The sequence below is a fragment of the Pipistrellus kuhlii genome, unplaced genomic scaffold, assembly GCF_014108245.1.
Source record: "Pipistrellus kuhlii isolate mPipKuh1 unplaced genomic scaffold, mPipKuh1.p scaffold_m20_p_39, whole genome shotgun sequence".
In the NCBI taxonomy this organism is placed as follows: domain Eukaryota; kingdom Metazoa; phylum Chordata; class Mammalia; order Chiroptera; family Vespertilionidae; genus Pipistrellus; species Pipistrellus kuhlii.
In genome coordinates, this window is record NW_023425539.1 from 2224455 (window position 1) to 2245611 (window position 21157).

A 21157-nucleotide genomic window follows, 5' to 3' on the forward strand; every position below is an offset into this window, starting at 1 on the left:
TGACATTTGGCTCTGTTGACTAATGAGTTTGCCAACCACTATCTTAGTGGATTTGTCCAAATGCATGCTAGTCTGGATCAACACAATAATTTGTGATCTATTTGAGTACCATAAAAACTACAGAAGTTTTTTTTTTTTTTTTTTTCTGGGTTCATATATTAGGTATAATATGAATCTCTCAGTTTACCTCAGGTCCTGTGTGTGCAAGCTGGTAAACACTTTAACTGGTTCAACGTAAGGTAAATTTGGCTTTTCATGGCAATTTTAGTCCCACATCACTAATTTCACTGACGACAACCAGCTCTCCATCCAGACATAGTCCCTCCACTTCCTATCACAGTCCCTGATTTTTCCTACGCTTGGTTAGCTTCATTCCCTCGTTCAATGATTTGTTATACCCCCATCTCTCATCGAAGGTTTAATTATTGAACAAAACAGTTACTCCATACATTCATACCATTCTCAGCACTTTCCATCCCATCTCACACCTGCAAGGAATAGACTGCAAGGTCAGTGGCGAGGCGCCTCCTGCCGGCGTCCCGGCGCACCGCAGCTTTGCCTGCTCGCTACCCCTGTGTCCGCGCGGGTCAAGAGCTTCCCAGGACCTGGGGAGACGCGTGCCAGCGCAAGGCTTCCTGGGAAATGTCTTAAGTGTACGTGTGAAAACTACAAATCCCGGGAGGCACCGCGGTGATGAGGGCGCTGTGGTGAATCTGACTCTTGTTCGTCAGTGCCGTTGGGAATGCTGTACAAACCTGACTCGGTATTCACCAGAGGCTCTGGGGGGGACATGATAGTTCTCCTGCCAGGCGCGCACGAACGGACCTGAGTTCCGCAGCTTCCGCGGACTTGCTCGGGTGGCGAATCTGCCGTCGCGGCACAGTGCGTAGGCGCGTCAGGCCCGGGACGTGAAGTTTGTGGAATCTGCTGCGGGGAGAACGACGCCAGCGTCTCTTGGGCGACTGCAGCCATGGCGGCGGCGGCGGCCCCCGGTGCCGGCGGCTCGGCGCCGCAGGCGGCGGGCTCGGCCGAAGCCCCGCTGCAGTACAGCCTTCTCCTGCAGCACCTGGTGGGTGACAAGCGGCAGCCCCGGCTTCTGGAGCCCGGCATGCTGGGCGGGATCCCGAGTCCGGCCAAGAGTGAGGAGCAGAAGATGATAGAGAAGGCGATGGAAAGCTGCGCCTTCAAGGCGGCGCTGGCCTGCGTGGGAGGTGAGGCCGAGCGAGGGCGCCCCTGGGCGGCGGAGGGTTTGGGTGGCAGGGGGTCCTCGGCCGAGACCGGGCGCCCGGGAGGAGAGGAGCCTGTGGGCCTGACCTTGACCCCGTCTCTTTCGGTGAACCCCAGCCACGCTCCCTAGACCCTGGAAGTTGGATCAGAGAATCGGTACTGTGGGTCGGGGCCTGGACGTTATAAAATGGTTGGCCTCCTTCATCGTTCATTCGTTCACTTTAAAATAATCATCCTTTCAATATATTGTTACTGAGCAGCTGTCATGTACCAGGCAGTGGAGATAGTGTTGTTCTCTGGAAAGTAACATTCTTCTCCCATACTAGAGGCCCAGTGCACGAAATTCATGCACGGGTAGGATCCCTAGATCTGCTGCTCAGCGCCTTCCAGCTGTTCCGCCCCAATCCCGGTTGAACTCCTGAGGGGACAATTTGCACATTAGGCTTTTATATATATAGATAATAAAAGACTAATATGCAAATTGACTAAGCAGTGGAACAACTGGTTGCTATGATGTGCACTGACCACCAGGGGGCAGACGCTGAATGCAGGAGCTGCCCCTTGGTGGTCAGTGCACTCCCACAGGGGGAGCACCTCTCAGCCAAAAGGCCTGAGCCAAGCTCACGCCTCTCCTGGCCTGCCTTCATGGCAGCTCTAAGGATGTCTGACTGCCAGCTGTCAGTTGGACATCCCCCAAGGGCTCCCAGACGGGGAGAGGGTGCAGATTGGGCTGAGGGACACTCCCTTAGTGTGCACAAATTGTGTGCATCAGGGTTCTAGTATTTATGTCACAGAATATCTGGCAAACATCAAGTGCAATGGTCTGGCAGGAGCTGGTTTGCGTTGTGTTTTTTTTAAAGATGTTTTTATTTATTTGAGAGAGAGGAAGGGAGAAAAACATCTATCGGCTGCCTCCTGCACGCCCCCTACTGGGGATCCAGCCCACAACCCAAGCATGTGCCCTGACGGGGAAGGGAACTGGCGACCTCTCAGTGCACTGGAGGACGCTCCACCAACTGGGCCACACCGGCCAGGGCTGGCTTGAGGTTTGAAAACAGAAGGGCCGTTGTGGCCTGTGTGACTCTAGACAGCAGTGGACAGAGGGGAAAGAAGTCTAGCACTGGCTTATTGGTGTTTTTTTTAAGCCTTTCGAGGATTTGAGAATGGACAGGGCCCCTCCTGTGTGCAGGTTCAGAGATTGGCCACACCTGCAGATGAGTTGAAATCTCATTGAGAATGACAGGTGAATATCGAGAGTGCAAATGTGAATTACAGTAGAAAGAAAGAGAAAGCTTTTTGTTTGTTTGGGGAAAACCACAAGAGAATGGGGGACTGGAGCTGTATCCTGAAGGACTGAGAGAATGGGGGTGAACAAAGAGGAAGAGGAATGTCATTTCAGATTGGGGTCGGGTAGGGGGTTTGGGCTTTTTGCCTACAGGAGCGGTTCTCAACCTGTGGGTCGCAACCCCTTTGGGGATCGAATGACCCTTTCACAGGGGTCACCTAAGACATCCTTCATATCAGATATTTACATTACGATTCATAACAGTAGCAAAATTACAGTTATGAAGTAGCAACGAAAATAATTTTAAGGTTGGGGGTCACCACAACATAAGGAACTGTATTAAAGGGTTACGGCATTAGGAAGGTTGAGAACCACTGGCCTATAGGCATTAGGGCAATAATTGAGGGTTTTTTTTTTTTTTTTTTAGGAGAGTAACAAGTGGTAGAGTGATGCAGGATGGAGTGTGGTGAAGGAGAGAAAAGTGTGGGGAGGGAGACCTAGAGGAAAGTGGCTAGACTCAAAGTTCATGAGGTATGGACTGGGTCCTTGTCCATCGTTGTGCTTGACCCTGACACATCATTTAGAGATTTGTTGAAATGAGTCTTTGTAGCGCTCCAGGGTGGCAGTGATAAAGGCCCTAGACTAGCTCTGCCCTGTGTGGCTCAGTTGGTTGGGTATCTTCCTGTGCATTGAAAGGTTGCCAGTTGGATTCACCGTCAGGGCACATGCCCCAGTTTTGGACTCGGTCCCTGGTAGGGGCTGTGCTGGAGGCAGCCGATCAATGTTCTGCTCTCACATCAATGTTTCTCTCTCTCCTCTCAATACTTACTCTATCAATAAATAAAAATTTACGTGTGTGTGTGTGTGTGTGTGTGTGTGTGTATATATACATACATATATATATATATATATATATATATATATATATATATATTAAAAGGCCCTAGACTAGGATGATAATTGTGGACATGGAGTTGTAGCGGGGAGCACAGAAACAGTCAGACGTGCCCCTGAGGTTTGTAGCTGGAGTGACTGGGAAGGAGGAGGCATAAGCAAACACGTCTGCGGGGGAGGTGCCCATGATTTCATTGAACATAGACAACTGACTCTGTAACAACATGGGTTTGTGCGAGTCCACTTACACATGGATGGTTTTCAATAAGTACCTTTGCTTTTTAAAAATATATTTGTATTGATTTCAGAGAGGAAGGGAGAGCGCGAGCTAGAAACATCGGTGGAATCATTGATTGGCTGCCTTCTGCATGCCCCCTACTGGGAATCGAACCTGAAACCTGGGCATGTGCCCTGACCGGGAATGGAACTGGCAACCTGTCAGTGCCCCTGACAATGCTCAACCAACTGAGCCACACGAGCCAGACCTATACTGTTTTCGACCCTCTGTTGGGATTCCACGGATGTGGGCAGCTTACTGTGTGCGCTGATTTATACCATTTTATATAGGGAACTTACCTGCAGACTTTGGTATTTGTGGGGGGTCCTGGAACCAGTCCCCACAGCTAACAAGGGACACTGAATTTTTTTTTCCCCCCAAGGGTAGAAATTTTATTTTTGAAGAATTTCATGCTCTACATTTTCAGAGAGTAACATAACAAAACTGTTATCCTCCCCTCATCCTAGAAAGAAATAGGACCGTAAAATTTCTTTTTAAATTACAACACTTGGGAATTTAGCACCAGCATCCAAAGTGAGCAAAAAGGAGCCGCACCGGTTGGGCAGAAAAAAAAGCATCAATTTCTTTGGTCGGAGTTCTCCCATGTAGTATTTTTGATGTTTTTTTGTTAATCCTCATCCCAGGGTATTTTTTCCAGTGTGTGTGTGTGTGTTTTGTTTGTTTGTTTGTTTGTTTTAGAGAGAAAGTGGAAGGGATAGGGAGAGACAGAAAGAAACATCAGTTGGTTGCCTCCTGCACACACCTGGACCGGGGCTAGTGAGGGGCTTGTAATCGAGGTATGCACTCTTTTTTATTTTTTTTATGTTTTTTATTGGATTTTCACAGAGAGGAAGAGAGAGGGATAGAGAGTTAGAAACATCGATGAGAGAGAATCATCGATCAGCTGCCTTTTGCACACCCCCCACTGGAGATGTGCCCACAACCAAGGTACATGCCCTTGCCCAGAATCGAACCTGGGACCTTTCAGCCCGCAGGCCGACGCTCTATCCACTGAGCCAAACCGGTCCCGGCCGAGGTATGCACTCTTGACCAGAATTGAACCCATGATCCTGAGTCCAAGTGCTGACGTTCTAACGAAAGAGCCAAATTGGCCAGAGCACTATTTCTTTCCATTCATATTACCGAAACTGTAAATGTAAATCTAATGGTTGCTGAAACTAGGGAGGCTGCTCTTTTGTCTTCTGTGCAGGTTTTCTCGGAAAAATGGCTAGAAACATTGGCTGAATTCTCCTTTTGTGTGTCTTTCGTAAAGGATAACAGTAAATACATCAATGTCCACATCTTGGTTATTAGTCTTCCACCTTTTTGCCTGGATGCCTCTTTGTGTTGGGAAGGTTGTGGTCTGCCTTTTGTGTTATTTTTTGAATGGCCCTTAATTCTTTAGGTCACTGCTGATGGTGCAGGCTGGTCGGTGGTTAGCGCAGCTGGTGGGCGTGGCAGCCAGGCCGTCTTTCTCTTTGGGATTGGGTCTTGGGCTCCTCACTGGATCTTACTCAAGACAAATGTTTTTGGGGAGTCAGAAGTTTTATGTGGGTTTTTGACTGTGAGGGACTTGGCACGCTTAACCCTGCATTGTTCAAGGGTCAGCCGGATTGACCATGAGGTAGTGAGAAGATAGTGGATATGGAAATGTCCAGCAGGCTCAGGAAGGTCAGCTGCGGGTGACAAAGTGGAGTTTGCCATTTGGTAGCTTTGTGACCTTAGGGAAGTTAATTAACCTCTCTGAGCCTCGGTTTCTGCAGCTACAAAAAGGAGGGGGTAAAAATATCTATAGGGTTATTGTGAAGAATAAGTGAGGCTCTAACGAAAAATAATAGTAATTGGCAGATGGTATTTATTAAATGACTATTGTGCATGTTACTATTGTTAAGGGAGTGCTTTGCAAAGTTGACAGCTGCACTCAGGGTGGCTGGTTACAGGTGAGAGAGTGTAGGGAGAGAACAGAGGGTAAAGACTGAACCTTGAGAAAGATAAGATGAAATGAGGAAGAAATCCAGGAGGAGATACAGAGGAAGCTGTCAACAAGACAGATCCTAGGTTGTGTCGTGTGGAAGCCAGGCTAGTGGCGAGTTTGGGGGGTAAGGGGGTGGGTATCCTCTTCATGGGTGGCCACCGAAGGTGCTGTTGGAATGTGACCCACTGCAGTAATTCAGAAAACATGCCAAACACATCTCATCTCTGCTTGTTTTTAGGATTTGTCTTGGGAGGTGCATTTGGGGTGTTCACCGCTGGCATCGATACCAATGTGGGCTTTGACCCTAAGGACCCTTACCGGACTCCGACAGCAAAGGAAGTTCTGAAAGACATGGGGCAGCGAGGAATGTCCTACGCCAAAAATTTCGCCATTGTGGGCGCCATGTTTTCTTGCACCGAGTGTTTGGTTGAATCTGTAAGTGTCTCTGCCTTCTATGAAAGCTTTGTCTCCTGTCATCTTAGGACTTCTAAAGAGAAAGCCTCTTAATGTTATTAGAAGGCAGATCAGAAATTGCTAGATTGAATGTCCATAAAATAGCCCCTACTGTAAACTTTTTGTATTTATGAATTGGGCTTGCATGATTCTTGACTTCTTTTAGTAGGCTTACCATTGGTTGGTGATCTTAAACATGAGATTTATTAGAGAGCCTGAGACATGATTTGAATAATGCTGTACTTGGTTTCAGTGCTCTGGTGTCACCTGCAGGAAGCATCTAGGAACACATTCAAATTTTAGGAGGTATCCTTCTGAAAGAAAAAGAGAGGAAACCTTTTAGGTTTCCCTTGGGGCGGGACTAAATTAGCCAGCTAGGAACCCCGTGTTTTCCCTTCATCGTCTTGTCTGGCATGTTTCTTTGGCTCTAAACTGCCCTTCTCTGCCCACAGTACCGGGGGAAATCGGATTGGAAGAACAGTGTCATTAGTGGCTGCATCACTGGAGGAGCCATTGGTTTCAGAGGTTGGTAAACAAGTCTCGAGGGTTTTCTTTGTGGCCTCGGACAGTGTGCTGAAGTTGACATTTCTAAACATATGAGCATTCTAGGGACAGCCCCAGGCCTATGTGGGCACTTGGTATTCTTCCCTCTAACAAATGAATCACGTTTGCTTATGTGTCAACTCAGTTTTGAAAATTTCAGGATTTCTTATCCTTGGCACCAGTGACAGTTTGGACCAGATAAGTCTGCTGCGGGGAAGGGGGTCGTCCATGTATTTAAGGATGTTTAGCACATCCCTGGCCTCTACCACTAGATGCTATTAGGTCTTGTAATAATTAATGTCGTTTTCTAATACTTTTTTAAATTGAATTTACTTAAACAATACAACAAAATTTAATCAACAATATAGTTGCCGTTGTTTTCTACTACTTGTGCCCAATGCTCAGGAAGCATTTTAATCCCTCTGTTGTAAAATTCTTGTGATTTTGATGCAAAAAATTCGGTCAATGCATTTTTGAGGCATTCTTCATTATTGAATTTTTTTCCAAGAAGAAAGTTTTGCAAAGAACGAAACAAATGGTAATCGGAAGGGGCAATATCAGGAGAATATGCAGGTTGAGGGAGAACTTCCCATTCCAACTGGCGCAGTTTTTCAGCAGTGATTCTTGCAGTATGCGGTCGTGCGTTATTGTGGTGAAGAATTACGCCCTTCCGATTAATCAGCGCGGGTTCTTTTTTTCTTAAAGCTTGGGCTAACCTTTCCAATTGGGCACTATACACTGCACTTGTAATGGTTTGGTTAGATGGTAAAAGTTCATAATGAAGAATTCCTTTAAAATTCCACCAAACACACAACATCACTTTTTTCGCATGCAAGTCAGGTTTTGGCGTGGGCTGTGGAGCCTCATTTTTGTCCAACCATTGAGGCTGCCTTTTCAAATTAACATACAGCACCCATTTTTCATCTCCGGTAACAAGTTGCTCTAAAAACGGCAAACGGTTTTGACGAGAGAGGAGCGAACTGCAAATTGTGACTCTTTGATTACGGTTGTTGTCGGTCAACTCATGAGGAACCCATTTTCCAAACTTTTGGACTTTGCCAACTGCACGCAATTGACTGGAAATTGTTTTTTGTGAACAATTTAAAGTTGTCGCAAGCTCTTGTTGGGTAATTTGAGGATTTTGCACCAAAAGAGCTTGAAGAGCTTCTTGATCAAAATTGGACACACGGCCTCAACCACTCTTGTCATCTAACGAAAAATTTCCCTCGCAAAATTTCTCAAACCAACGCTGGCATTTTCTGGCGCTAACTGCATCTTGACCAAGAGCACTACAGGTGTTTTTTGCAGCCTCACTTGCTTTTCTTCCTAATTGGAACTCGTAAAGCATGCAGTGCCGAATATGCTCTTCATCCGCCATCTTCTTAGCCCTAGTTTTGCAACAAAAACCAAACCAAACACAAACTTTTTCAAGCAAAACTTGTTAATTGCACTTCACACGTTCTGTAGATACCACGTGTTTGAAGGTTATGTCAATACAAGTCAACGCCAAGCAAGATTTTAAACGAATGTTTAAAAACGACATTAATTATTACTAGTAACACTTATTAGTTGTGAGAACTCAAAGTGTCTCCAGACATGGTCAAATGTCCCCTGAGGGGCCAAATTGCTCCGAGGTGAGAACCACTGATAGATCTAGATCTATCTTAGGAGAAAGAACTGCCCCATGTTGGAATGCACAGTAATTCCTGGAGGACGGTAATGTGCAGGCTAGTACGGAAGCACAGCTAGGTTCCCTTCAGCCATGGAAAGACCATTTGTCCACATACCATGCTGAACTTTCAGCTTCATGCATTTCCAGGATTGAGACATTTTTCTTAATAATACTCTACAATTGTCAGTTTTAATTTTATTTATAAGTTATCACAGCAATGTCTTTCTGCAGTTGAGGATTCTTAGATTTCTACCCATGGGAAGCCAAATATAGGCATTTAAGAAACGCTGGATTATCAGCTGAAAATAACAAAGAAAGAAACCAATTTCCTGCCACTTCTCCCTGTTGGCATTCCCATCAAGAGTGTTGACTTTCCTAACAGTGTCCATTGCTGGGCCACTCTGTTTGCTGTGCCCTGACTTACCCAGAGCAAACAGCCTCTTTCCTCATTTTCCGAGAGGCAGGATGACATGCTGTCATTAAAAACTTGCTTTTGCTCCTCAAACAGCCTGTATGATTTAGAGGGTAACTCTTCCTTTGGTCTTCCCCTCGCTCAGTTCTGTCAGGCCTTTGGGAAGCTCAGCTCCCTCCAGGACCGCTTTGATCACCTTCCCAGGAATTCACTCCATAAACAAATCAGGGGCAGGCCATATGCTTTCACTTGATTCCAAGGGCTGGTTTTCTTAACCAGTTTCCTGCCTGTGAGGAGCTGTTTTCATGAGACTGGAAATATTAATTCTTTGGAATGAGAAAAGTTAAACGAAGGCACAGTGTAACGAAAGCACTGGGTTAGATCATGTGCCCGGCTTCATTGAAGCCTTACAGTTCTCTGACAGGGTGAATGACAGCACTTAGCTGCTCTCCGTGCTTGTGGGTATGCAGTGGGTGTGCACATGTCTTGTGAATGCAGTCGGCCCCGCATTGTCACCACAGTTAATGCCATTTCTGCTTGCTTTACAGCTGGCTTAAATGCCGGGGTCATTGGTTGTGGCGGTTTTGCTGCTTTCTCTGCTGCAATCGATTATTACCTACGGTGAGAGTGACTGCCTCCGGGGACGGACACCGCCGCCCAGGCCAGCGCTGCTCTCGGAGGGCATTCCCGCGCCGCCCAGGGCCCTCGCTTCAGACCCTAAAGACGGTTGTTTCCCCTCAGACAGTCGTGTTGTGAGGAGTCACCTGGCCACTGGACGCCTCCAGCCTCTGAGCAGCCACACTCTGCTCCTGGACACCAGCCTCTCTCTTCCCGGCAGATTAGGAGTCAGCGTGTTGACTTGTAGAGATTAAGCTGCAGATTCGGTGCTGACCACACGTGGCCCCCTGGCTGGTTGGTGCGGTGGGAATGGAGGTGACTTTACAGACCCAGGACGCTGCTTGACCTCGGAACTCCATGCAGTCATCCCTCCCACATACCCCTCAGGGCAGCACAGTAAATGTATGCCTCTGACCCACTGTGTCCCTTGGTTTAGCATTCTGCTATCCTTGTTTAAAAAATGTATTTATATTACAGTTTAAATGGTTTATTTCTTAATTCCTCAAAATGGTGCCAGGTGTCCCAAAGATTGAACATTCAAAGGAGAAACCTGGAGAAAGCTCCTGAGAAGTCTGGGATTGCTAGATTTTCAGGGTTTGTAGTTGTGTTACCCTCACTGAGACTGTTCTATCAGCCAGGGCCTTCCATCCAAGAAGCCAGCCTCGCCACTTCCTAGAATGCATCGAAACCCCAAGGGCAAGTCCTAAAAGTCCTACTGGCCTCCCCTAAAAGCCTTCCTGTGGGCGGCTGACGGGGATGCCTGCGGTCTGAGCCACTCACTGGTGTGCTCTGAGCACTGGACTCGGCCTGGCTCCAGGACACGTGAGGAGCCTGCTCTCACCGTTCTGATGATGAAGTCACAGCAGGTCCCGGGTAAAGGCAGGCATCGTCGAGGGGTTGTTCACCACACCCTTGATCTCTGGTATGTGTTCTTTTGCTTTAACATATTAAGTGTTTTTTACTTGACTTGGTAGCCCTTTCTGACGACAAAAGCTCAGTGTAATTTGTATCCTAGACAACCAATAGCCTTTTATGATTAGGACAGAGGCCCGTGGCACGAAGAGGTTCATGCAATAGGCCTTCCTTCCCTTGGCTTCCCGCACCGGTTTTCCTCCGGCCAGAGTCTGCCTTCGTCGTCTTTGCCGCAGACTCCGGAGCCTGCAGTCTTGTCTTCGCTGTGGCACTCGCTCCTGTAGACCCCTTTGCCCCCTGCGCTCCCTCTCATAGCAGGCATCCTGCCCGCAGGCCACTCCACGCCTAGAGCAGCTTGGCAGCCGCCATCTCTGGCTTTCTAATTTGCATACTCACTCTGATTGGCTGTGGGCGTAGTGGAGGTACGGTCTATTTTATATGTTTGTCTATTATTAGGTAAGATTTGCCCCAGGTTCTGCTTTACTCTGCTGCTTCCGTGGCAAAATGAAGCTGATGAGTTCAGGCTTTTGCTCTTGGGGCAGGCAGGCTTGTTGGGGGCATATATCCTGGCTGTCTTTAGCCAGTGGTTGTGTCTTTTTTCCTGCAGTACAGTAACTCCTTTGCCTTTTTTTTTTCTTTCTTTCTTTCCCCTTGCCTGCTGTCTTCTAGCCCACCCACTCTTAACCAGAATTCAAAGACTCAGCTGGAACATCCAGGCATCCCGAGTGTGTGTGTGTATGTGAGTGATTTTGTCAAACCCAGCTGGTAACACCTTCTTCTGGCCATGTCTGCTATTTCCTTTGGAATGAGTGTGAGTTAGTGCACAGAGCTCATGTCCTTCTATGGTGAATTCTATATGCCTGGTCTAGTCTCACAGGCATGAGGCATCATTGCTGCTAGGCTGTCTGGAGTGTCCTCAGAGGTCCAAGCACTAATTTAGAATTGTTTTCTACATTGTCCCTCAGTGTCACCTAAAAGCACTCTGAGAGCAATAGCAGCTACTACTCCTGCCTGGCACCTGTCAAAGTGTTAGGACCCAGCATCTTCTACCAACCAGTCTAGTGCATGGGGTCATATACACTGAGCACCCGGACCAGGACAAGCTGCCCTCACCACTGGCTTGGAACAGATGAGCCCTGGGCTGCCAGTAGCCATCAGTTCACTAAGCGAAGCATTGTCCACATTGACTATTCAATCGAGAGAGGAGATGAATAGTTTCCTGTTTTAGATGGCTGAGGAGTCAGTATGACCTCATAAACCAAACAACAATTTTCAGAGACATCTGTTCCCGATCTCCAGAATAAACAAGTGTCCAAGGGCTTGGGCTGGTGGGAGCTCCATTAACCCCACGGGCTCTCCTAAAGGGAGGAGGCTCTCGAGGGGACCCAGCCTCTTTGCAGGCAGATTAGGCCAGAGGCTGCCCCAAAGCTGAGCCACATCCAAGGAAAGTGGAGAGGAAAGTTTACACAAAATAGGAAGGCTCCACTTGAAGGGACAAGTTCCTGCCATCTCCCTGAGGATGCCGACGGCCAGGTTCCTGGCAGGGCATGTGTACTTCCTCGCTGGCTGCTGGGTGACCCGGAGGCCTTGTGGAGAGAAGGAGAAGGCTTGGGCTCCCCTCCTCCAACTGCCACAGTCCCCACAGAGTCCACAGGGCAGCTCAGGAGGGTAACTAGGTAAACAGATTCCCGCAGCTCATATCTGGACGCAGCCTGAAGAGTTAAATATTTAGATGGGTGGTCTTCCCTGGACCACTGAGAACACAAATGTCCGCACCACAGGGCTGAGTTGTGTGCAAATGTTGGGACTTTGCATTTTTTTATTAACATTTTCCTCTCACGTGGTTTACATCAATTTATAATAATCTACAGAAGTTGAAACAGAACATAGACAAAAAAATATATCCTTACTCACTTATTAAAGTCAAATATTAATGAAGGGTCCCATCCCACCTGTATTGGCAAAAACCGGCTGCCCATAGTCACTGCCAACAAGGACAGGCCTTCTAGGGCTCCTGTGGCCTGTGACCTGAGCCTGTGGGCACAGCCTGCCCTGCTGGGCACAGGATGGGGTTCTGGGCTGCACGGTTCCTGCCTCAGCAGAACCCGTGGGCTGTTTCCTTGGTGTGGCGTCATCCAGGTCTGGTACCTGCCCTTCCCCACTCAGGGTAGAATCTATAAATATTCTGAGCGTTTTGCACTTCTCACCCTCCTAGCCTTCCTCCCATTCTCACACTGCCTAAGCACGCGTGGGGGCTGCAGTAAGGAGCTACCTGATGCTGAGAAGTAAACATCCCTTGCTTTGGGAGGTGGGAGGCACCCACTTTTGGCTGTAACTGGCTCAAGCCGGGCCTCCACTCATTACCATCAATGGCTTTGGAAACAAAAGCAGAGATGGGCGACGCTGGGATCTGTAGACTCAAGTTCTTTCCCCTTCTCCTGTCCCAGGGAGCAGGGCTCCTGACGAAGCTGCGAACAGGTAGCTAGCTAGATGGTATTCCCTCTCCTTGGGCATCTCTTTCCTCCGACGTGCACAGAACGTGTACCGTCTGCCCTCGACGGAGTGACAGGGCCCTCCTCCCGGAGCGAGCACCACAGCTCTAGGGCCAGCAAACCCTCCTTCACCACTCAGCCCTGCGCTCACGCTGCGGGAGCTGTTCTCTGCAGTCCTGAGCCCGGGCTCCGCTCTGCCGGAGGAGAGCGGGGGAGCTCGTGTGCCCCTCGCGCCCTGCGGCTGGGGCGTCTGCCCAGCCGGGCTGACCACCAAAGCTCCCACGGGAGGGAACAGGTCCACGCGCTCCGTTCCAGGCCTGAGCAGTGGGTCTCAGAGCTGGGAATGGGACCTGCCGATCCGGGACTCGATGGAGCAGCAACAGTGAGGGTCTCCGGCCCAACCCAATCCCAGGAGAGACAGGCGCCTGCAACTCCTCCTCCTTCCCTGACTCTGGGGTTTCCCAACGCTCACCGGAAGGCTGCACCCGGGAGTCGGGGTTGGGAGGCTGCGCCGTGACGGCTGCCTGCGTGGACTGCCTGCCTTTCCCAGGCCCTGCAGCACCTGTGGCCGTGGCCGTGGGCTACCCCGTGGCAGTGCTTGGCTGTGGAGGATGTAAAGTCTAAGGCAAAGGTACCACGAGGTACACGGGGCACCAGGAGGGGCTGGTCTGGACGCCTGCTTCAGCCACACCAGTGGCCCTCCCGGAGGCCCGGCTTCACCAGGAAAGCCTCGGCGACGCCTGCTGCGGACAGCCGCCTCCCCGCCCGGGACACCTGCGCCGCGCACTCTCAGAGCGTGCACCCGGAGCCCTGCCTCTCCCACCTCCCGATTCTCCCCGGGCCCTCCGGCCATCTCCATAGCAGGTCACTGACGAGTCTACGCTCAAAGGAAATAGGCCACCAGGGGGAAAGGAACCAAAAAGCAGAAGAAGAAACAGTCAAGATGCCTCACCGGTAGACAAGAGACAGAACAGATAGAACCCAGAAATGGTCCTCGGGTGGGAAATTCCAGAAATCCGCTCTCCAGCTCTGCTAAGCCGAGGGTTACTGTGAGTTTGTCTCCTTGTCCAACATTTGCACAGGCAGCAAGGCAAAGCGGGGGTGCTTCCACGGGTGGAGGGCAAGGAGGGGGCCGGGCGGGGGCAGCACGCGGCAGCACTGAGGCCCCCGTGGCCACCGCCCCCCAGGGCCGCCTCGGACCCTCCCAGGCGGTGGAGCGGAAACCAAGGCTGCACATGCACGCGGCAGGCTGGGCGGGGGAGCGTGGACACCGAGGAAGGCTGCCAGGAGACTGCCATCTGGGAGCGGGGCCAAGCGAGGACAAGCTGGCAGCAGTTATGGGGCGCCCAACGAAAGCCCTTGGACCGGACTCGGGAGGAGAGAAAGTGTTGGAGGAAATGAAAGGACAAAGCAGGCCGTCTCTGTGCCCATACGGGGTCCGTCCCTACCTTCTCTGCGTGACAAACGGACATAAGACAACCCCCAAACGGCGTGGAGCCGGAGACGCACTAGAGGTCCAGAGGGCGGGAGCCCGGGGCGGGGTGGCGAGGCGGGGGCCGGGTCGGCTGGCTTTGTACAAGGTGGCACAAAAGATGCACACGTTCCAGTTCTCGGAACCCTGCGTCCCTTGGAGTCTGGAGTGCTGGGTTTGGGAGTTTCCTATCGTAGTCTTTCAAGTCTGTGCCGGTCGCCGGCTAGAGAGGCCGGCTCGGCCGCCCCCCACAGCTCCCACCTGGGGCTACACATCCGTGGAGAAGTACAGTGTGTTCCGCTTCAGTTCTGCGAAGGAGATGGGGGGGTGCTGCAGGTAATAGAGGAGGACCTGCACCTGTGGGGAAAAGAGGGAGGGTGAGGCAGGGTCCTTGTCCCGGGGCCTCCTCACAACTTTTTTTAAAAAAATATATTTTGATATTTCACTGAGAGGAGGAAGGCTGAGAGATAGAGAGCTAGAAATGTCGATGAGAGAGAAACATCGACCAGCTGCCTCCTGCACACACCCCCCACCAGGGATGTGCCCGCAACCAATGTACAGGCCCTTGACCAGAATCGAACCTGGGACCTTTCAGTCCACAGACCGACGCTCTACCACCGAGCCAAACCGGCTTCGGCACAACTTTCTTTCTTTAAGAAGAAATGGTCCCAGTCTGTGTTGCTCCCCTTCCCTCTCAGGTTGGCTCCTGCCACTTCCCTTCCTTCCTTGGCAGCTCGGGTGTGCCTGCCCCTTTGCAGCAGTAGAGGGCGCTGCAGGGCAGAGGGTGGGAGCCTGGGGCCACTTTCCCACCTGCCTGCAGAGGGTGGCTTTGGCTTGACATCCTGCCTCAGACGGGGCCTGCTCTGGGTCGTGTAGGACCCCCAAGGAAGCCTGCCCCGGAAGCAGTCCCAGCCCCAGCGTTCCCCGCCCCGGCTTCCTTTCGGAGACAGGCACGTCCAGGACGGAAGCCAGCACCAGGCCCTGGTCTAGGTCCCGAGTATAAACTCTTTGTTTTGGTCTGGGAAGGGAGGGCCGTCCAAAGTCCCGCCTCCCTGGGGACAGCCTGCAGACCACGAACGAGCCCAGCTGCTCAGGAGCGAAGGGGTGTGGGCCCAGCTGTTCCCTCTCCTCCTCCCTTCAGGGAGCTGGCCTCACCCTCGTACCTGTGCCATGACATCATGGGACCAGATGTCCGCAGCCGACGTGAGGTGTGCTTTGCTCTCCACTTCTGAGGGTCTCAGTAACGTGGGGCCAAACACGGTGGCCAGGTTGTGAAGGGACATTTTGTTGATGGGCTCCTTCTCAGCAACCCTGGAAGGGAGGGGAGGGGGGGAAAAAGTCACTTCTCAGCGGCTGCTCAGCGCTCCGGACCCTGGGCCTTCGGTGTGGGAGCTCCTGGGAGGATTCCTGGAAGTGGTTACCAGGCTTCCTCTCCTGAGGGCAGAGAGCTCTTGGTAGGGAGGGAACTGGGTCAAAGGACCACATCCCCAGCTATAGTCCCAGGACATTCCTGGAACAGAGGCCCGGCTCCGGGCCACCCCTGAACTGAAGGCAAACCGTCAGAAGGACCCACACCGACACCTCTGCCTTAGAGACAATGGTAACCATTAGCCCAAGAACTTTCCCGATAGTGAATCACACTCCTCAGCATCCTTTGGGTAGTAAGTAGCATCGTCTCCACTGCACAGGCGAAGAGACAAAAGCTTGTCTGAGGTTCTCCAGCTGCAAGTGGGAGGGCTGGGGCTGAACCCAGGCAGCCTGCCTGCAGAGCCCTGCTCCTCCCCCTCCTCCCCCTGCTTTACCCACGACCAGGCCGGCCGCGCTGCGTGGCCCAGGAAAGGGGGTCGGGGGGTGGGGGTGGGGGCAGGGACAGCAGCACAGGACAGGCAGGGAGCTGGAGCCCCAGCAGCAGTTGCTAACTAAACGCTAGTTGTGGCAGCAGGAACAATCCTTATCCAGAGGGTCTGGCTCGTGGGACCCAGAGCAGCCTCCCTTTGGATCTTTTTTTTTTTTTATTATTATTTCAGAGAGAGAGGGAGAGGGAGAGAGAGAGAGAAACATCAATGATGAGAGAGAATCATTGATTGGCTGCCTCCTGCACTGCAGGCCCCCCACTGGGGATCAAGCCTGCAACCGAGCATATGCTCTTGACCAGAACTGAACCCAGGACCCGTCAGTCCGCAGGCAGACGCTCTATGCACTGAGCCAAACCACCGAGGGCCCTCCCTCTGGAACTTCCTCTGCTTCTCTTGCACAACAGGCCAGATGCTCTGTAGATATTTCCCCTGAGTGACAGCAGGGGCTGCCTTCTGTGGCTCGTACCCAGGTGGCCAGTTCTACCCACACACCAGAGAGGCCCTGGGCCTCCCCTCCTAGGAAATATCTCTGGGGCTGAGACCCAGCCGTCCCGAGCAGCAAATCTAAGTCATGGACGTGCCCGCTGACTGCTATGGAAACGGGCAGACAAACACTGCCATGCCAGGAGACAGCTGTGCAGCTGGCCCAGCCCCTACACACACACACACCCCGGCCAGGGGCCCAGATGTGGGAACAGACTGTGCCCGGTTCCCAGGCTGAAAAACCTAATGAATTTTCCCCTTCCCACTCCTCCTCTGTGTGTCCTCCCCACAGGGCTCGCCAAACTATCTGGGAATTGGTTGGGGCTCTGGTCCTGGCCAAACCAGAGGGAATATGTCTCATAATGGGAAAAACAAGACGCGGTCCCAGGCGTTTCTGGGTCTCCGGAGCCATTGCTGGGAGGCTGGGCCTGAGGGCCGGGGCTGAGCCCGAGGTGGACCTGGCCCACGCACAGCCCCCTCCCCAGGCTCCTGGGGCCCCGGTGGCGAGGTTAAGGGGCACCTGGGGACTTCCGCTCCCCACTCATCCCCAGACAGTCCTGGGCTCCAAAGGGAGCAATGAGGACACCTTCGGGGCTGGTTTCAGTCGGAACTCGCTGTGGGCCTCAGCGTGAGCTAGAGGGGGAGGAGAGAGGGCCTTTGTTTAGGATTTAGGAGCCGGGAGTCTGAGGACAGGCCTGCTAACCAGAGCAGGTCCCTATCTGTTCAAGTGTGGTCAAAACCAGAGGGCTGCCAGCGTTTTTTGACCAGGACACGCAATAGCGAGCACTTTTACACTGTGAGTCCGTGGCTGTGCATAACCGGACACCAGGACTCACACACACACACTCACCGCCGTGGCACATCGGCTGCTGCCTATGCTTTCCGTGCGACGTGTGCCAAGCTGACAGACTGACCCCGACTGTAAAACTCGGCGGCGGTGTTTGGCTCCAGCCTGGCCTTTCTAAGCATTCTGCGGCCAGTATTCCAGGCTGCTATTAGAACCCAAATGCTTTTCAAACAGAATCTGAGTGTAAAAATTTGAAGGGCAGACTCTCACCTTGCTACAGACAGCCCGGCAGGGGAGTCCTCTCCAGCAGGGCCTGCCTGCCCGGGCTCCCGCCCCCACCCCGGTGGACCCTGCGTTACCTTTTCAAGTGTTCCAGCAGGAAGAGGAAGGTGATGAGGTTGGGGTCGGGCAGGGAGCGGAGCAGGTGCATCATGCAGTTTTCCTTGGCAGCAGGGTCTGACAGGGCTGTGGGGAGAGACAGGGCTTGGCTCCCAGGCGGGGTGGGGAGTGTGGGGGTGTGAGGCCCTGGCCAGCGCCGGGTGGTCTGGAGGCTGCAGGCCCTGAGGGAGAGGCCGGCTGCCCCGTTAACAGCCAGTTCCTATCGGAGGCCCCGCCCACAACCTGCATTCAGCCAGGGGCAGCGGGTGGGGGCAGACACCTGCCTCCCTCCCTGCACAGGCCTTTGCGGCTGATGCCTGTTCCGCCCTGGTCCGTCAGCAAAGCTTAAGACAAGACGACACTGTGAATGTTCTCCCAGCCACTCGGAGACACCAGAGCCACAGGTGCCCTCCAGGGGACTCACTGCTCAGGGCGGCTGAAGCCCTGACCTGCCCCAGGGGAAGGCGGGGCGGGAGGGATGCACGCAGGCCTGGATTTGGCCCGGTGGGTGGGGGCCAGGGCCTTCCGCTTCCTCCCCACCCCTGGCCCCAGCCTCCCGAGTGCATCCCGCTCTACCCAGGCCTCTCCTTGGCTCTGGGCACTGCCCCTGACCGCCCCGGCAGGAAGGCCCCTAGGACACCCAGGGTTCCAAGCAAGGAGGTCCCTGTCCAAGGAGGAGGGCAGCCCCCGGGACAAGAGGGGAGAGGCAGGGAGAGGGTGCAGTGCTGGCTCAGGCCCCCGCAGACCGCCCCCCGCCCCCCCGGCTACTCTGGTGCATGAGCAGGCCGATGAACAAGGAAGCCAGGGCCCTTGTGCTGCTCTTGACTCTGCCGGTCGGCAGGCCTGGCCAGCGGCCCTCGGCCCCGGAGCCTCACCGATGCCCTCCATGAAGGCGGGGTAGAGTCGGTCTGTGAGGAGGGGCTCGGGCAGCTCCCGGAAGTAGAGCTTGAGGGTGCCAGCGATGGCGTTGATGTCCATGTCGCTCAGCATCAGGAGGATGTCCTTGTTATCTGCAGAGGAGGTGCGAGGTCAGGGGCCGCACTGGCCTGAGCCACCTCCCAGAGCCCTCAGCTGGTTGGTGCAGCTCTGTTCCACTCCCCACCCATCCTTCACCTGCCAGGGTGCCCCCACCCACTCCAACTCTGGTCTGGTCTCCCGCAGACAGGGAGGGTGCAGGCAGTGCCCACAGGTGGTCTGGGACTCAAATCCATGGGGAGAAGGAGGGAGGAGGGGGAGCCGAGTTCATCATCCAGAATTCTGGAGCTGCATTCGAACCACGCGCCACACACCCTCCCTCCACCTGGTCCCTCCCCACTGCTGAGCCTGCTCTGGAAGGCACCACACACTTCTTACCCTAAAACCGTGTCCCAACAAAGCCTCAGCCTCCAGGTCGCATGGAGGAGCCAGCATGCCCCCAGCCCCCAGCTCCCCAGCCCAGGCTTCCCCAACGGGGACACGCACACCCGCTCTCAGCTCCCGCGGAATCGGCACGGCCGGGCCGGCCTCGGGGTGTGCTGGCAAGATGGGAGGAGAAGGCCTAGAAAGGGCAGGCCTGCCACGGAGGAGTCTGCAGTCAAAGCCGGACAATGCCCCTCCAGAGGCACACGGGGCCCTGGAGATGGTGGGGAGCCAGCCAGTACCCCCAGGGACTGGGAGCTGGCGAGGGCCAGGACTGTGGACTCTGAAGGCGGGAGGATCCATGTTTAAATCAGGCTCGAAACCTACTAGCTGGGCAAGCCTGGACCCATGTCTTGACCTCTCCGAGCCTCAGTCCCCTTCCATGAAGCCATATGAGAAAGTGCAGGAGGAGCCTGGGCACAGGGACTCAGAAATGCTCCAGCCCACACCACCGACTGCAGGGAGAGGCCGAGGCTCCTCCCCCCACCGGGCTCTGCCCGCTCTGCGCCCGCCGCCTGGCACCGGCCTCTGCACTCACTGGCATCGAAGACGGCCTTCAGCGCCTGGATGTCGGTGGCCACCCCGGATATCCGGTAGATGCCGACCTCCTCGATGCCCCTCTTCTCCACCTCCTCCACACACTGCCGCACGATGTAGGGCACCTTGGAGCGCTCCCGCCTGGGGGAGGGGAAAGGAGGAGGGTGGAGGGAGGGCCCAGCGATGGCTGCACAGACCCTCCCCAAACACTTGGCCTTGGAGAGCTCTAGCCTCTGGAACCAGGAGGTGGGGGGCAGGGACAGGGCTGAGGAAGAGGCCATGCCCGCTGCCCCACAGCCCACCCAGGGCCTGCCCGCTGGGGGAAGCAGGGGCACAGGGGAAGCTTGGCAGATAAGCTCTAGGATTGAGGAGGTGACGTCCCTAGGATCAGAGGTCTCAGACTCTGAGGCTACGGGAGCCCCAGCGGGTAACTCCAGAGGGGCCGGGCCCTGGAGAGTGGGATGATGGGGAGCCCAGGATGCCGGCCCTTGTCCGAGGGGCCGCTGCTCCTTGGAGTCCGCCAGCCCCGGCCACGCTGAAATGTGGGCCTTCAGTTTGACATCTTCCCGTTTATTACGAGAAGCTGACGACCTGGCATTTCCCCATGCCGCACCCCGCTGTCTCCGTGCTGGCTCGTGTCTTTCTACAGCAGCACGGGCGCAGAGAACACCCCTCTGCGGGCCACTGGTGGCCTCCGAACCTGCCCCTGTGCCTGCTGAGCCGGAGGGTGACTGCTCAGGGGCCAGGCGGGGCGGGCAGGGCTGGCAGGGGCCGGGCACGGACGCAGCACGCGCACAGAGGCAGCACCTACTTGGTCACCACGCTGATCTTCACGCCGAAGACGCCCGTCTGCTTTTTAGACGGCGTCCTTTTCAGGCTCATGTCTCGGCTGGTGAACTTCATGGAGAATTCCACTTTGATCTGGTTGGGGGGGTGGGGAGGGAAGGCAGGCATGAGTGCCCCGAAACCTAGGGACCCCTCGCCAGGACTGTAAGCAAGGCCCCCCTCTTGCCCCCAGGGCTCCCTGACATCATGGAGGGTGGGAGAGGGGAGGGGGCAGGAAGAGGGAGGGAGAGGGACGGGGCTGAGGGGCAGGACGGCACCGGAGGACACCAGCCAGCGTTCGGGCTGCCCACCCACCGTGCAGACACTTCCTCCCTCCCCAGCTCACCCCGTTCATCTCGATCACATCTGTGTGCCAGTTCTTGGTTTCTACGGTCTGTGGATCCAACTGTGAAGAAAGAAAGAGCACAAGTGAGAGAGAGAGATGACAGCTAGAGACCCAGCCAGCGCTCTCTGCTGTGCAGCCTCTGCTCAGAAGCTGGCTAACTGGTCAGGAGGGCAGACGAAGGGCCTGATGCTCATCGGGACATCAACCCTTCCTTCCGGTGGCTCGGCCTCCAGCCCCTCCTGGCCCGGGGAGTGAGGACTGCCCCCTCCTCTCAGTGCAGGAGGTAGGGCACACTGTGAGGTACCTTTGCCCATCG

At 53.8% G+C, this 21157-nt stretch overlaps 2 protein-coding genes and 1 long non-coding RNA gene across 8 annotated transcripts in view; 1 reads left to right on the top strand and 2 right to left on the bottom strand.

The window, feature by feature from the left end:
• Positions 1 to 786: 786 nt before the first annotated feature.
• On the top strand, positions 787 to 10398 carry TIMM22 (translocase of inner mitochondrial membrane 22). 2 transcript variants are annotated; one of them, XM_036408433.2, is made up of 4 exons: positions 787 to 1211; positions 5897 to 6093; positions 6564 to 6636; positions 8558 to 8831. In XM_036408433.2, exons 1-4 carry the CDS (start codon positions 971 to 973, stop codon positions 8569 to 8571), a joined length of 525 nt encoding a protein of 174 aa, XP_036264326.1. In that variant the 5' UTR covers positions 787 to 970; the 3' UTR covers positions 8572 to 8831. The 2 variants fall into 2 exon arrangements, with proteins under 2 accessions (XP_036264326.1, XP_036264324.1); XM_036408431.2 differs by lacking the exon at positions 8558 to 8831 and adding an exon at positions 9287 to 10398 and having other exon boundaries at positions 805 to 1211.
• LOC118702492 lies at positions 5518 to 8558 on the bottom strand. Its single transcript, XR_004982741.1, has 2 exons — positions 8217 to 8558; positions 5518 to 6938 (listed from the first exon to the last, which is right to left on the bottom strand). It is a non-coding gene; the product is annotated as an uncharacterized LOC118702492 (long non-coding RNA).
• Positions 10399 to 12052: 1654 nt separating the features above from the next.
• Positions 12053 to 21157, bottom strand: part of ABR (ABR activator of RhoGEF and GTPase) — a 185348-nt gene continuing 176243 nt past the window's right edge. For 4 of the 5 annotated variants that reach the window (XM_036408488.2, XM_036408489.2, XM_036408490.2 and 1 more), the window contains 7 exons: positions 20842 to 20901; positions 20482 to 20591; positions 19672 to 19811; positions 18611 to 18745; positions 17717 to 17822; positions 15395 to 15542; positions 12053 to 14588 (listed from right to left, as the gene is read on the bottom strand). In XM_036408488.2, the coding sequence (XP_036264381.1) occupies positions 14499 to 14588; positions 15395 to 15542; positions 17717 to 17822; positions 18611 to 18745; positions 19672 to 19811; positions 20482 to 20591; positions 20842 to 20901 (789 nt within the window). In that variant the 3' untranslated portion in view covers positions 12053 to 14498. Of the gene's footprint in view, positions 14589 to 15394; positions 15543 to 17716; positions 17823 to 18610; positions 18746 to 19671; positions 19812 to 20481; positions 20595 to 20841; positions 20902 to 21157 lie in introns of all 5 variants that reach the window. The other variant, XM_045571039.1, reaches the window with a different exon arrangement.